The sequence below is a fragment of the Panthera uncia genome, chromosome B4 (assembly GCF_023721935.1).
Source record: "Panthera uncia isolate 11264 chromosome B4, Puncia_PCG_1.0, whole genome shotgun sequence".
NCBI classification, from domain to species: Eukaryota; Metazoa; Chordata; class Mammalia; order Carnivora; family Felidae; genus Panthera; species Panthera uncia.
The window spans coordinates 120,707,679-120,722,862 of NC_064809.1; the positions used below are offsets into that span (position 1 = coordinate 120,707,679).

At 45.7% G+C, this 15,184-nt stretch overlaps 1 protein-coding gene across 1 annotated transcript in view; it reads right to left on the bottom strand.

The window, feature by feature from the left end:
- NT5DC3 (5'-nucleotidase domain containing 3) overlaps positions 1-13,589 on the bottom strand; it is a 55,883-nt gene extending 42,294 nt beyond the window's left edge. The window contains exon 1 of the mRNA XM_049626198.1: positions 13,324-13,589. Within this exon, the coding sequence (XP_049482155.1) occupies positions 13,324-13,522 (199 nt within the window). The 5' untranslated portion in view covers positions 13,523-13,589. The remainder of the gene's footprint in view (positions 1-13,323) is intronic.
- Between the last annotated feature and the right edge of the window lie 1,595 nt (positions 13,590-15,184).

The following is a 15,184-nucleotide window of genomic DNA, read 5'->3' on the forward strand; positions in this document are numbered from 1 at the left end:
CCTGCTGGGGATTCTCTCTCCCCTCCCTCTCTGCCCTACCCCATTCAAACAGTCTTTCTCTCTCAAAAATAAATAAACTATAAAAAATAAAAATAAAAAATAAATTAAAGGATACATATAGAGAGGTGCCTGGGTGGCTCAGTTGGTTAAGTGTCTGACTCTTCGTTTCAGCTCAAGTCGTGATCTCACGGTTTGTGGGTTCGAGCCCCACATCGGCTCTGTCCTGACAGTGCAGAGCCTGCTGGGGATTCTCTCTCCCCTCCCTCTCTGCCCTACCCCATTCACACAGTCTTTCTCTCTCAAAAATAAATAAACTGTAAAAAAAATAAAAATAAAAATAAATTAAAGGATACATATAGAGAGGTGCCTGGGTGGCTCAGTTGGTTGAGTGTCAGACTTCAGCTCAGATCATGATCTCATGGTTTGTGGGTTCGAGCCCCGTGTAAGGTTCTGTGCTGACAGCCCAAAGCCTGGAGCCTGCTTCAGATTCTGTGTCTTCCTCTCTCTCTGCCCCTCCCTGACTCGCACTCTGTCTCTCAAAATTAAATAAATATTTTTAAAAAAATTTTTAAGGATACATATAGATTGAAAATATATGAAGAAAAGGTATAGGGACTTTTTGTGTCTATGTTGAAGCAGGAGTCACATCCCCCTTTCACTGTCTCTACCCCAAGTGAGCTCAAGGTTCTGAACCCAAACTGTAAAGCTTTTAATGTTTCATCTTCAACTGGCAAGTGAAATGATAAGGAAAAGACAATCACCTGAGATGATTTTCTCTTGGCAAACTTCACCAGTTACAACTCCCTCCTGTCAAGTAAGGCTTGGGCAAAGACAGTCGGTTCTACTGACACCTGTCTGAAAACCGTGAGTGGGTCCTAATGCAACCGACGTGTTAGAGAACAATTTGACCGTAATGCAAATGTCACGCTTATGTTTACAATGTTATGTTTAATGCCAACAAACGTGATCTGATGTGGTTCTGACGACTTTTACCCTTTCTGCTAATAAGCAGTTACAGTAAGGGAGCTAAGAGTAGACCAAACAGTGTGACTTGAAATACAGACGATTCACGGGAGCACTATTAGACCTCAGAGATTCAAATACAACTATTTTTAGCCAGAAACTACTTTCTCCGGTATCCCCAGTTTCTCCAATGGCCATTCAATTGTAAATCGCCTTTACTTCTTCAATAGCACATAGATGCAGAGAGAAAACCAAGTGACCAATGTATCCTTTTCACCACGAAGGTGAACATTATGGGGTTACCTGTCCAGTGCACCCCAACCCTTAGATAAGAAATGACCGTTCCCCACCTCCAAACACACGAATTCTGTGTTCTTCTGGGATCCCGCGCCACCCCTCCAGCCGTGTTTGGCAGTCCAGGCTAGAGCACCGGATTCACACCGAGCCACACTTCCCGCTCCTGCGGTAGGAACCTGCTTCAAGCCAGGCGAGCCCAGAGTCCTTCTCTTATTTCTTTGTCTTTACTTTATAGTTCTATTGAGGTACAAATGATGTATAAGAAATCACAACTTGACAAGGTCTGGCATATGTATACACGTATGAAGCATCCCCAAACATTTCCTCTCACCTCTTGAATTCTCCCTTTATCCTTGAGACCATCCCCATGCAACTACTGTTCTATTGTCTTTTTAAGGTTTATTTGTTTTATTTTTGAGAGAGAAAGAGAGAGAAACACACAGGGGAAGGGCAGAGAGAGAGAGACAGAGAGACAGAGAGACAGAGAGACAGAGAGAGAGAGAGAGAGAGAGAGAGAATCCCAAGCAGGCTCTGCGCTGACAGCACGGAGCCTGATGCAGGATTCAATCTCACGAACAGTGACATCAGGACCTGAGCTGACCACTGAGCCACTGAGGCATCCCTGTTCTATTTTTGATCAGATTCATTTGCATTTTCTAGAGTTTTATATAAAGAAGGTCGCACAGTACGTAGTGTCTTGGTACACTGGTTTTCCCACTTACTCAACCCTCAGGAACGTTTTCAGTAAGCACTACTGCACACCTACTATGTGCCAGCCACCACACAGGGAACTGTGCGGGGACCCTAAGTGAGTAAGTGATGACGCACGAGCTCTGTAGTGACAGCATCACAGGCAGTGGGGGAGGCCGAGAACCCGCGAGCCGACAAGCAAGGCGAAGGGGAACTTAGCCCGGTTCCCCTCTCAGACGAGATGGCAATTCAAAGTCATTTGTGCTGCATCTACAACTCTAAAAAGCACCTCTCATTTTTCCATTAGTTTAGATATTTCGTCCAGGGAAGAGCAATCCATGACAATTACAACTACTCATCTGAATAATTAATAATGCATATGACATTTGCACAACTCCTATCAGAAGTTAAAATAACATCTTTATTACTCAGTAAATAATATCTGCCACTTTGATTGTTCTGCGACAATCTATCATGCTTCCCAACGTTCTAAAAATAAAACCACACGGGACTACATTTGAAACAAAATTACATGTGATAATGGTTTAATGACAACCTAATCTTAAGTCATTTGATAAAACGCACAGTTGGTAGAGTGTGTAACTCTGTCTCAGGGTTGTGAGTTCAAGCCTCACCCCCAGTGTGGAGCCAACTTTAAAAACAAACAAAAAAAAAAAACAGGGGTGCCTGGGTGGCTCAGTTGGTTGAACATCTAGCTCTTGATTTTGGCTCAGGTCATGATCCCAGCGTCATGGGATCAAACCCTGCATCTGCACTGAGCATGGAACCTGCTTGGGATTCATCCTCTCTCTCTTTCTCTCTCTCTCTCTCTTTCTCCCTTCCTCTTCCCCTCCCCAACTTGTGCGCGCGCGCACGTGCTTTCTCTCAAATAAAAAAAACAAAAAACAAAAAAAAACTTAACTGCTCAAAAGAAAAGTATTTGTTTTGTTTCCTGAGGGAAACTTCTTAGAAAAAGAAAATGTAGCCATATCAAAAGATCAAATACTAGGCAAGCTATCAAGAATTTTTCATTAAAGTATGGAGGAAGTAGAAAGGCAAGAATTATCAATGCCTTCTATACCATCCACTGGGCACTTCCCATTGATTATTTGATTAATGCTCACAAGAACTCCCTAGGGTAAACACTGCGACACCCAGTTTGCAGATGAGAAAAGCTAAATTAGGAAGGTCCAAGGTCATACACTTAGCAAGCAATAAAATGTCGGTCAATTGCCTGGCAGACTATTTGGCACATAGCAGGCACTTCATAAATGTCAGTTCCCATCTCCTTTACACATGCATTCAACTCATATTTTTCCTAAACAGCATAATCCCAGAAGCCAGGTCCCCTGACTCTTTCATGGGATCTCTGAGATCAAAACTATTTTTATAATAATGCTTAAACGTGCCAGACAGAATACTGTCGATTAGGACATCCACATCCTAATCCCTAGAATTTGTGGCTATGCTATCTTTACATGGCAGAGGGGAATTAAGGTTGTAGATTAAATCAGGCTGCTGATCAGCTGACTTTAAGAGAGAGACTAGGCTAGTTTATCTAGGTGGGCCCTAATCACAAGCGTTAAGTGTAGAAAGGACAGAAGATTCAGCGTCACAGTGATGGAATGTGAAAAAGGCTCCACTGACCATTGCAGGCTTTGAAAATGAAAGGGGCCCTAAACCAAAGAATGCAGGAAGCTTCTAGAAACTGGGAAAGGCAAGAAAACATGCTCTAGAGCCTCTAAAAGGAACAGAGAACTGCCAACACTGATTTTTAAGACACTGGAAAGGTAAAGAGATTCTACATCCCCACCATCCAGTTTAGGAAATAAACCCCTTAAATCTTCACCTGCATTCTCCTCCTGCCAAAGAGGCAACCACCACTCCGACGTTGGTGTTTATCATTCTCCTGCATTTTTTACTTTTAGCACATGCATGTGCCAACACCCTGAATTTAGCCCGACGAGACCCATTTCAGACTTGTGATCTCCAGAACTATAACTGATTTGTGTCGTTTTAAGTCACTAAATTTGCAGTGATTTGTCAAAGGAGCAATAAGAATTTTTGCCTTTTTCACTCTTATTTTCTCACCAATTTACAGTGGAGCTTTCCAGAGGCCACACAATGTCTGACAACTCAATGGACAGAATGCAGAATCCGATCAGAGACCCCAGCCATCGCCTACTAATCCAGACACTGCAGAAATCTGCAAGAATGTGAAACTATGACATTCTTATAAAGTTCTTTTATTTTGGAAAGTAGTCATTTTTCATCGAAAAAGTGTGTCATTTATGTTAGCAGGTAACAGATTTGTTATTTCAAATGAAGTGATAAATACCTATTTTTTTAATCTCTCATTTTTAATTTCTAATATAGCCACTATCAGTGTAATCTATATAAACAGAAAAATTTGGGGACCTTCAATAATTTTAAGTGTGTAAGTCCTGTGAGCAAAACATTTGAAAACTGCTACCCTAGCTATGCCTGCCTTGTTCGCTACTATAAAGTAAGCCACACATAGACGATACTCAAAAAATACTTGTTAAATAAAATGGATACTCAAACAATATTCTGACACTGAGAGTAATCATGTTTCTCAAGCAGGTTCTCCTGCTCAAAAGAGAACAAAAACATTCCAGGTGGGCCCAAAGTAATCACAAGAGTTACATCTTGGAGAGTTATGTCTCTAAATACAAATTAAAATTTTATTCTGGTTTATATATCATTATCTCATAAATTCACTTAATATAAGACAGTTCCCCCAAACCCTAGTAAACTGAAAAAGAGGAGTTTCTCACAGTCAAGGACAAACCCACTAAAGTACAAAAGTGTCTTACCAAGCCTGATCAATCGGCTAACCTCTCTTTCTCACTGCACCATCTTGATTAAAACATGAAGTATGTAACTTCAAAAATAGAAGAAAAAAGAAAATACCACCTTTTTTTCTCCTAGGCACCCGCTAATAATGCATGACAGGCACATAAAGACTTCTAGGGGGAGGTAGTGATCTTCAATCTGCTAAATGCTTTTCATTCTTTTTTTAATGTATATTTATCTTTGAGACAGAGAGAGAGAGAGAGAGAGAGAGCGCGCGAGCAGGAGGGGCAGAAAGAGGGAGACACAGAATCCAAAGCAGGCTCCAGGCTCTGAGCTGTCAGCACAAAGCCCAACGCGGGGAGCCTGCTAAACGCTTTTTTAACAATTGTAGGGGAAAAGGCTTTTTATTCTCTTTTTTTCCTTCATCTAAAATAGAGCTTGTCAAAGTCAGGACCTCGTTGACAGGAAACCTCACAGGAATTAAGCCTGCCTTGGATTCTAGGTGTCCCAACAGAAGCAGCATGCCCCTGGGGCAGGGCTGGCTGCACCCTTGCTCTGAGCCAGTCGGACAACATGCGGCTCCCTGTGGTCAGTACCAAATGGTTCACTTCCAACGGGGTATCGGGAATCGACAAGCCAGACCGAATGCAAAGAGCTTCCAAAGTAATGAAGTCAAGGGGAGGGGCAGCGATGATACATGATCACCATCTTCATATTTAAACAGCTATCATATGGGAGAGGAATTAGAATGACTCTGTGTGACTCAAACCCTCCAAAATAAAATTGGCAGGCTTGTGCTCATATGGCAAACTCAAGCAGATGCCAGATGGCCACTAATAAGTGCTATGGAAAAACGGAATCCTTCTTCCAGCAAAGGGCTGGATAGATTCTATGACCTCGAAGGGTCTCTCTGCTTCTCTTCTAATTTAGGAATTTCTTCGCTACCTGAAAAATGTGGAAATTATTACATGGCATGTTTCCCCCTGAAATCTTTGTGCTACTTCTTCCCATGGCCACAGGATCATCAATATCTTACACCAAAATAAAATAAGACATTTAAAAAGTACATCTGACGATTTTTAAGACCCTCGGAAGGGTAAAAAGATACTACATCCCCATCATCCAGTTTAGGAAATAAACCCCTTAAATCTTCACCTGCATTCTCCTCCCGCCAAAGAGGGTAACCACTACCCTGACTTTGGTGCCTATCACTCTCCTGCATTTTTGACTTTTAGCACATGTATGCATATCACTATAGGTGATCTATAATATCTTTTATGTGTTTTCAAGCCTTTAAAAATTAGTATACATGTAGGGGCACCTGGGTGGCTCAGTTGGTTAAGCGTCCAACTTTGGCTCAGGTCATGATCTCAAGGTCCGTGAGTTCGAGCCCCGTGTTGGGCTCTGTGCTGACAGCTCAGGGCCTGGAGCCTGCTTCAGATTCTGTGTCTCTCTCCCTCTCTCTGCCCCTCCCCTGCTCGCACTCTGTCTCTCTCAAAAATAAATAAACGTTAAATTTTTTTTTTTAAATTAGTATACATCTGCAACTTGCTTGGTTTTTTTCATACACACACACACACACACACACACACACACACACACTCGGTGTTGTTTTTACAAGAGTCATCCATGTTGGCATATAGGCACAAGTCTTATTCAGGAGACAACATACATTTTCTGTAAGTGTTTTGGGCTGCACCCATGGACCATACATTCTGTTGCAACTACTCAACTCTAATGCCCTAGCACAAAACGAGCCCCCAAAAGTATGGACATGAATGGGTATAACTGTGTTCCAATACAATTTAATACATGAAAATAGCAAGCAAGATCTGGCCCATGAACTATAGTTTGCAACTCTTCCCATAGTAAACATTATTTTCTTTCGGTGTCACTATAGCATTTGTCTGATATGAACACCTTTTGGGTTTCTTTGGTTATAGCATTTGCCCCAAATCTCTTTTCTCATTCTGTTAATTTCAACCTTTCTTTGTTGGTGAATCTCTTATAACAGCATTCAGCTAGAATTTGTTTCTTTTATCTGATCTGACAATCTTTTAGTCTGAGTTGATCATGATTACTGACATATCTGGAATTATTCCCACTACCACATTTTATGATATTTCTTGCTTTTTCTCTGTTTCTTTTACCTCTTCTCTCCTACTCTCTTTTCAACTTATTTTTATATTGTCAATACTTATTTAGATTTACTCACATGTCTACCAATACCTTTGCTTTCCATTTGGGCCTGAGTTGAAGGTCTAGCCATCCAGGGAGAGTTTCCATTTGCATCTATCAGGAATCCCAGGACATTATCACCTTGGGACCACTTTTAGTTAACTTCTCAGTTTGATTAACAGACCACGCAAGCAGACTATATTCAAACCCAAACGCACGTGAGGACCAGCCTGATTCCAGGGTTACAGGGAGATTTCCACAACCTCCCGACACACACAGGGAAAAACGTAGAGCAGAGACCAAGATATCCAAGTTTCCCTGTTGTCTTCCTGCATGGAAGGCAGGTCTCTGTGGGTCCTGGATTTATGAGATTCAGAGAGGGAGAGACAGACAGACAGAGACACAGAGAGACAGGCAGAGAAACAGAAAAAGACAGAGAGAGACAGAGAGAGAGAGAGACAGAGAGAGAGAGAGAGACAGAGAGAGAGAGAGCGCGTGTGTGTGTGTGTGTGTGTGTGTGTGTGTGTGTTCCCTCCCACCAAGCATAGCCAATAAAACCCAACAGGTGCTCCCAGGACAGTAACGCCTTCAGGGCTGCTCACCAGCCTCCTTTTTTAGGCCCTGCCACTACACTTTAGTTCCCCAGAGCTCAGCTATACGTGCAAAAGAATGTTCTTTGTAATTTTTCCAGCATGTGAGTATTCTATACAAAAAGATTTTTAAACTACCCATCTAGTCTACCAGAACGCTGGAAGCCAAAATCCAAAAAGAACAACTCTAAAATACAGAAGACTTGTCTGCCTCCACATGTCTTCAAGAGCCCAGTCAGACTCCTGGATCTCAGTCCCCTGCTGAGTCCTACTCCGTAAGCACCTGCTCATGACAATCCTTCACACTCTTACAGACTAACAGAGGGTTCAAAGAGTGCTGGGTTCACCAGAGAGGGCTGAGATGCTCCAGAAACCTCCTGAAACTATAGACGAAACTGCGTGTGTGCTTGCACTGTGAGTAACTGTGCAAATCTGCCTGTTTTTCTTTTTTTTTTAATTTTTTATTTTTAACATTTATTTATTTTTGAGACAGAGAGAGACAGAGCATGAACGGGGGAGGGTCAGAGAGAGGGAGACACAGAATCTGAAACAGGCTCCAGGCTCTGAGCTGCGAGCACAGAGCCCGACGCGGGGCTCGAACTCACGGACCGCGAGATCATGACCTGAGCCGAAGTCGGCCGCTTAACTGACTGAGCCACCCAGGCGCCCCTGTTTTTCTACAAACAGAATACACAGCTTTCTCGAGATCCTCAGGGGGACCCTGACTCTGTTATTCTATGCCTGTTACATAGAAAAGGCATCAGGTTGTACAATTAAGCATCTTTGGGTATCATTATTATACATTCTTGTTAAACATATTGTTTGAACCTCCCAAGTAGAGTCTCTAGAGCCTCTATTTTGAGCTATTACCTCAAAAGCAGGGTTCCACAGTCAAAAGTATTTGGGGAGTGCTACACCAACATCCTCCTCCTTGAAGACTCATGCATTTTAAAGACTCTGATAAGCCTACCTGTAACGAAGCTTTTTTGACATGTATTTTCAACATTTCCGTATCCACATCTCTCAGAAGATGGTGGAACACAGTCTGAGAAACACTAGTCCCGTCTTAAAATTACCTCATTATTATGAAGCTGTTTCCTTAACCCACTGCAGTTCCTTGAGGGAAGGGTTTGCACTTTATGTTTATTCTATATACACTAAGCTTATACGACTGTCCTACACACACAGTCCTTACGAAATGCCTAATTTTTGAATGAGAATGAAATGCTCTCAACCGAGAACTCTGAATAAAATCCTTCAACACCCTGTAAAAGCTTCTAACACTTCACACTAATCCCCACACTTCTTTCCACAAGTTAATACACTTCACAGCCCCAGCTAAGCAGCCAAACGGTCTGGCTCTACACAGAGGTCTGGCTCTACACAGACCGCTCTGAGAAGATGCCTGAAGGGGCTGGGGGGGTGCACTGGGCATCCGAATCCCTTGCTTCTCTTCTGTCCCAACTGGCAGCTTCACCTGACACAGGTCAGGGATGAGTTCCAGGAAGGTGCACACGGGGCGGGGGGGGGGGGGGCGCATAACAGGAAATCACAGACCACAACACAAACACATCCGTCCCTTTAATTACAATCGCACAATGATTTCTTAGAATTCACCATTCTAGGACACGGTTTCTTGAGCCTGGCCTTACCGACACCTGGGGCTGGATTATTCCTTGCTGTGAGGACGCTGTCCTGTGCATTACAGATTGTCTAGGGGCATCATCCCTGACCTCCTCACGCTGGAGGCCAGGGGCAGCGCCTCACCCCCAGGTGCAACGAGCCAACAGGTCTCCAGACGTTGCCAAATGCCCCCCACCCGGCCCCGACGCCGGCGGAGACCCGCGGCTCTGCAGGGAATTTTTGCTGGAGGTTATAAACCGGTATTTCTTTTCCTAAAAATACGAAGAACCTTTCCTTTGAGCTGAGTTTGACAGGATGCATAAATATTCTACTTCCAAAATCTCAAGTTTAAAAAAAAAAAAAAAAAAAAAAAAGAGAGCCCAAATGAGGGACATTCTACAAAGTACATGACCACTTCTCCTCAAAGCTGTCAAGGTAATCAAAACCTTGAGGAAAACTCAGAGAAACTGTCACCACCAAGAGGAGCCCAGGGAGACATGAAACTAAACGCAGTGTGCTGTTCCGGGTGGGTTCCTGGGGCAGAAAAGGACATTGGGTTAAAAACTAGGGAAATCTGAATTAAATATGGACTTGAGTTAATACTGATACATACTGACAATGCATCGACGTTGGTTCACCAATTGTGACGAATGTGCCACAGTCACGTGAGGTTGGGTTTATAGAAACCACATGATTTTTCTGTAAGTCGAAAACTGATCTAAAAACTAAAGTTTACTAAAAAACTTCTTAAAAACAAAAATGGAGGGGGGAAAAAGAAGGGCGGGAGAGAAAGGGTAAATAAAACATGTAATGAAAATCAGCTCTTCCCTGAGCAGACTTCATTCTGGGAGAGTCTGCAAAGGGCTTGTTTGCATCAGCCAAGAGATCCCATGACCAGAAAGCAATCATCAGAAAGGGAGAAAAAAAAATTTATTTTGTCCTTTCATAAATTGAAAAAAATAAAAATAAAACCACATGTTTTTGTCTGAATAGCCGTATTTTTTCTGACCTCTCATTCCTACAGACACAGTTCAAGTGTCACCCCCAGCAAGGGTTTCTGCAGCCCCTGGATCCCTGAGCAGTTCATCTGCTCTGGTATCAAAGCCCCTAGGGTCCCTTGTTTATGTCCCCCAAGCTGACTGTCGCTTATCTGTTTACCAGTCTCCCCCCAACGTGACAGCAGTCCCACGCTGGGCGTTGGCAGGGACTCACCCAGGGTGGGCCCCTCCCCCTCAGACTTGCCCATGTGTGAATCAACAGCCGTTAAGCCCACTGCTGGGTACCTAATAAATTCTTGGTGAGTGAATCAAGCTGGACATGTATATTCTTACAGACCTCGGCTAATGGCGGGTAGGAACGGTGTAGCCCCAGACAGGGGGAGAAAGGAAATGTCAAACGTTAGTCCCCGTGTTCTCAGGGGTGAGACAGGGACCTCCTAGATATGTGCCGGGGGCATGAAGGCGGGATGGGGCACACCAATACATCATTCCCAGACCTGTAACACTTGAAAAGGCTTACACGTTGTTTAGTCCAGCGGCCTCCTTCTACAGAGAGACATCCAAGCTAGAGCGATCAGGGGGCTTGTTCAAGGCCACGCAGCTAGTTTGGCACTGCCCTAAGCTGAAGGGTACCTAGACTCTAGAGCTAACGAACTCATCTCCACCCCTCACTAAGTGTGTGTCTAAAACTGGAAGTTACTTACTAATGAATAATACTAGCTACTAACTACTATACAGCTGCTGCATGCCAAGCCCAGCTTAAAATCCCCACATTATCCCCAGATCACTGGTGAGGAGACTAAGATCAGAGAGGAAAGATAACAAGTAACTTGCACCTAAGACCACAGAGGTATTTAAGTCTCAAAAATCTCCTCTGACCTCTCATACTCCACAATTTCACTCTGATTATCACACCCCAAAACCCAAACTCTGGCCTCATGCTGATCTTTATCACCCAACACTCTAGCTGTCTCACTCGGCAGGCACTGTTCTAAACACCTTCCATGGATGGACACAATCATTCCTCACCAAACCCTAGGGTGCGGTACTGCTGACATCCCCATGTTACAGATGATGAAACTGAGGCTTCATGAAGAATGGCAACAATTCGGCCTGTAGTTTCTTATAAAACTAAACATGCAATTACCATTCAACCAAGCAAGGGCATTTAGACAAATGAAAACATGTTCACACAAAAACCTATATACGCAAATGTTTACCGCAGATTCTTAATTGTCAAAAACTGGGAGCAACCCAGCTATCTTTCAGTGAGTGCAGAACAGTTCAGCGGTTCACCACGGTTAAAAAATGGTTCAGCTGTGGTTCATCCACTCCATGGGACGCTACTCAGCAATAAAAAGAGAACACACATGGATACAACACACACAACCACTTGCACGCATCTCCAGGAAGTTACGCTCAGTTCAAAAAGCCAATTCCAGAAAGTCACATACTGTTTGATTCCTTCTATATAACATCTTTGAAATGGCAAAATTTTTGAAATGGAGAACAGATAATGCCCCAGGGACTGGAGAAAGCATTGGCAGGAAGTGGACATAGCTATAAAGACAATGTGAGAGATGTCGCTAATGATATTCCGTATCTTAAGAATATTAACCGCAGCACTGGATTCTTGAACCTGCATATGATAAAACCGTAGAGAACTAAATACACAAACACAAGTGAAGTCAAAGTAGAGGGCTCTGATTAAGATCTGTACAATGTATCAGCATAGACACACTGCTTGAGATACTATACTCTTCTTTTGCAAAATGTTACCACTGGGAGAAACTTGGGTAAAGGGTATGCCAGACCTCCGGCATCAATTTTTACAACAGCGTGTAAATGTATAATAATTTCAATTTTAAACAGTCTTGCAAGTCCCAAAGCAGAGCTAGATGATCTACCTTTCTTTCATCTAAGATCTGCAACGTCCAGGATCTGGAAAGGCACCCTTTTCACCATACCACACAGCCACTTCCAAATGCAGTGCAAAATTTAACCCTAAGCAAAGGAAAACTAAGAAGCCCTTTTTTTTTTTTACAGAATTCTGCGTTGCCAGCCACTTTGAGCTCTCTCAGAAAATTATCCCAGTTGGTGAAAATCAGCCCCTTGCTTTCTCTCATTAAACTGACTTCTGGCCAAAAGATTGAAAGTGGGATCCTACCAAAAGTTCTCTCCCACCAAATACTTTCCTTATCCACCCTACCCCACCCCACCGCACTGCCACCATCAGTCAGTACAAACATCTCAATTCTAAATCTTCCTTGAAAGTAGCAGCACCAATGGCTTAACACTGGCCTTTAATACCAGGCCCAAAATGGTCAGCTGCTACAGAAAAGTAGCGGAGCACAGGAAAAGGGACAGAGGGTCAGGGGCTGAGACAGACCCCAGGTCAAGGTGTGACCTTGGCCAGGTTCCTTAGACTGGAGTCTGACTTTTCCCATCTACAGGATGGGGATGTGGCATCGTCCCTCCGAGGTATGGGAAGGATTCAGGAAGACTATCTATGTGCCTGGCACTAGGATTTCCTCGGGCCTCCCACCACCTCTGCCCATTTCCCTCACCAAGCCGATTTTATGTTTACCTGCCAACAAAGGAGTCACTCCCTGGAATCCCCTCCTCACTAAGTTTGGTAGATAACCCAGAACACTCTCAACTTGGACCCCTCCTATTTCAAACACGGCAAAAAAAAAAAAAAAAAAAAAAAAAAAAAAAAGGAAAATCGCTTCTGGCCACCGACAGCAGCCCAGCAGCTCAGCTCCAGAGGCACTCACCGCCTGCCGGACTCCGGCTGCTACTATTATTACTCTCCGTTATTAACAATACCTAACAGTGCCTGGGGGTGACTGCCTCCTAAGCGATGTCCGTGGAGCCCAAAGCGCTTCCGATGTAGATTTCTGGCTACGAATCACCAGAATTTATAAAACTGCTTTCCCGACAGGAGAAAGGAAAATTGTAAAGTTTCTGGAGGTGCATTTTTCCGCGTTTCCCGGAATCGCACTGCGGGGGAGATGTCGCCGCAGTTGGGACTGGGGGAGACCGAGGGTCACGACTGGAGGGCCCTGGAGGTCAGCAGCGGGACGTGCGAGGGTGCCCGCTCACCCGCTGACCGCCTGAGACGGGCCCCTAGGCACTGGAGGTTCTGCGGGAACCGCCGCACTCACCTTCCGTGCTCCTCTTTGCCTCCCGGTAGCGCTCCCACAGGTAGCCTTTCATGTCCGGGGCCGTTCCAGGTGCTGTGCACAAGGGCCGTGCGGGGCCCGCGCGCCGCCACCCCCGGGCCGCGGTCCCGCAGGCGCTCAGCAGAGCCGCCGCCGCCCTCGCCCCGGCCCGACGGGCCACAGCCGCCGCCGCCGTGGCCATGCTTCCCGCTGCCCTGCTGCTAGCGGCGCCCAGATACCGGAGCTCTACCCGCGCTCAGCCTGCCGGCGGGCGGCTCCCTACGTCGGAGCACGTGGCGGCGGCGCGGCCCGCCCCTGTGGCCGCCGCGGGGGCGGGGCCTGGAGGGCTGGTCCTCTCCGGCAGGGGGCGGGGAAGGGGCGTGTCTGAGGCGTGGTCTGGCCCTGTCGGGCAGGAGGCGGGGCGGGGCGGGGGCGGGGTCTGGGCCTGTCTGACAGGGGGCAGGGAAGGGACGGGGAAGGGGTGGGGCCTTGGGCGGGGCCTGGTCCTGCCGGGCAAGGGGCGGGGCGAGGTGGGGCGTGGGCGGGGCGTGGGCGGCCTGGCCCTGGCGCCCAGCCTGCTGTGGTCGCTCCGAGATCCTACCTGTTTCCTCCTCGCTCGCCGACTGAGGCCGTCCCCCAAACTCTGACTGCATGGACAAAGTGCCTCTAGCCCAGGATTCAGGACGTGACCCCTCTCAGCATTAACAGCGTCTGAATTCTGGCTCTCTTCTGGACTGCGGGGGCGGGTCTGGAAGGTCCCTCGGTCCCCAAGATTGGCTCTTTACAGCGCCGCCCAAGAGGGGCAACTGGGCCAAGGCCCCACATGTGGGCTGATCTGTTTGAAAGTCATCCTCTTCCCCCGCCCCCGCCTACTGCACAGCCTAGAAGGCCAGTGCCCCTCCAGAAATTCCTGCCTCGAGAGGGAGGCCCTCAGAATACCGCCACACTGCTCCTGCGCCTGCCTACGTTCACAGGTGCACCTGTCTTCCCTCACATCTGCTAGGCTGCACCTGTTCTATGCATTGTGGTCCACCAAAGACAAACAGTAACCCCCACGATGCGACATTTCTGTGTGACTGAATCAGACTTGGCTGCTGCAGGAAAGGCCCACCCAGAACCCCGCTGAGGATCGCTGAACTCAGAGGACTCCCCAAGCTCTCGATTACTGTGGTTACTGTTGAGCAGGGTGTTAGTTGGAGTACAGGGAATAACTCAAGGCTGGCACACTGCCTGGAAGACCACACTGCCATATGTGAAATAAGTCACGATTTAAGACAAATAACCCAAGCATTCACCTATGCTTACCTTGTTGGCTGAAGGGGTCAGAAAATGCTTCTTGGAAAAAGATGGCCTCTGAGTTAGACCTTTACAGATAACAACTACTATTTATTAAAGGCTTGCTATGTGCATTCTCATGCGATCCCCTCAGTAATCCTGAAAAACAGGAGCTGTGATTTCTCCCATTTTATAAATAATGAAACTGAGGTCAAGAGAAATGGAATAATTTTCCTGAGGTCCCACTGCTGAGCCCATTCTTCCATCTGGCTTCCTAGTATACTCTGTAGAATTTAGTTAGGTGATAAAATAGCCGATAAGTAATCCTTAACAGTTAATGGGTAACAAATCACTGATGAGAGGCAATTAAAATGTTTCAAGTAGATAGGATATGGGCACCTGGGTGGCTCAGTCAGTTAAGCCTCTGACTCTTGGTTTTGGCTCAGGTCACGATCTCACAGTTCATGAGATCCAGCCTTGTGTTGGGCTCTGTGCTGACAGCACAGAGCCTGTGTGGAATTCCCTCTCTCTCTCTCTCTCTCTCTCTCTCTCTCTCTCTCTCTGCCCTTCCCCTGCTCAAGCTCTATCT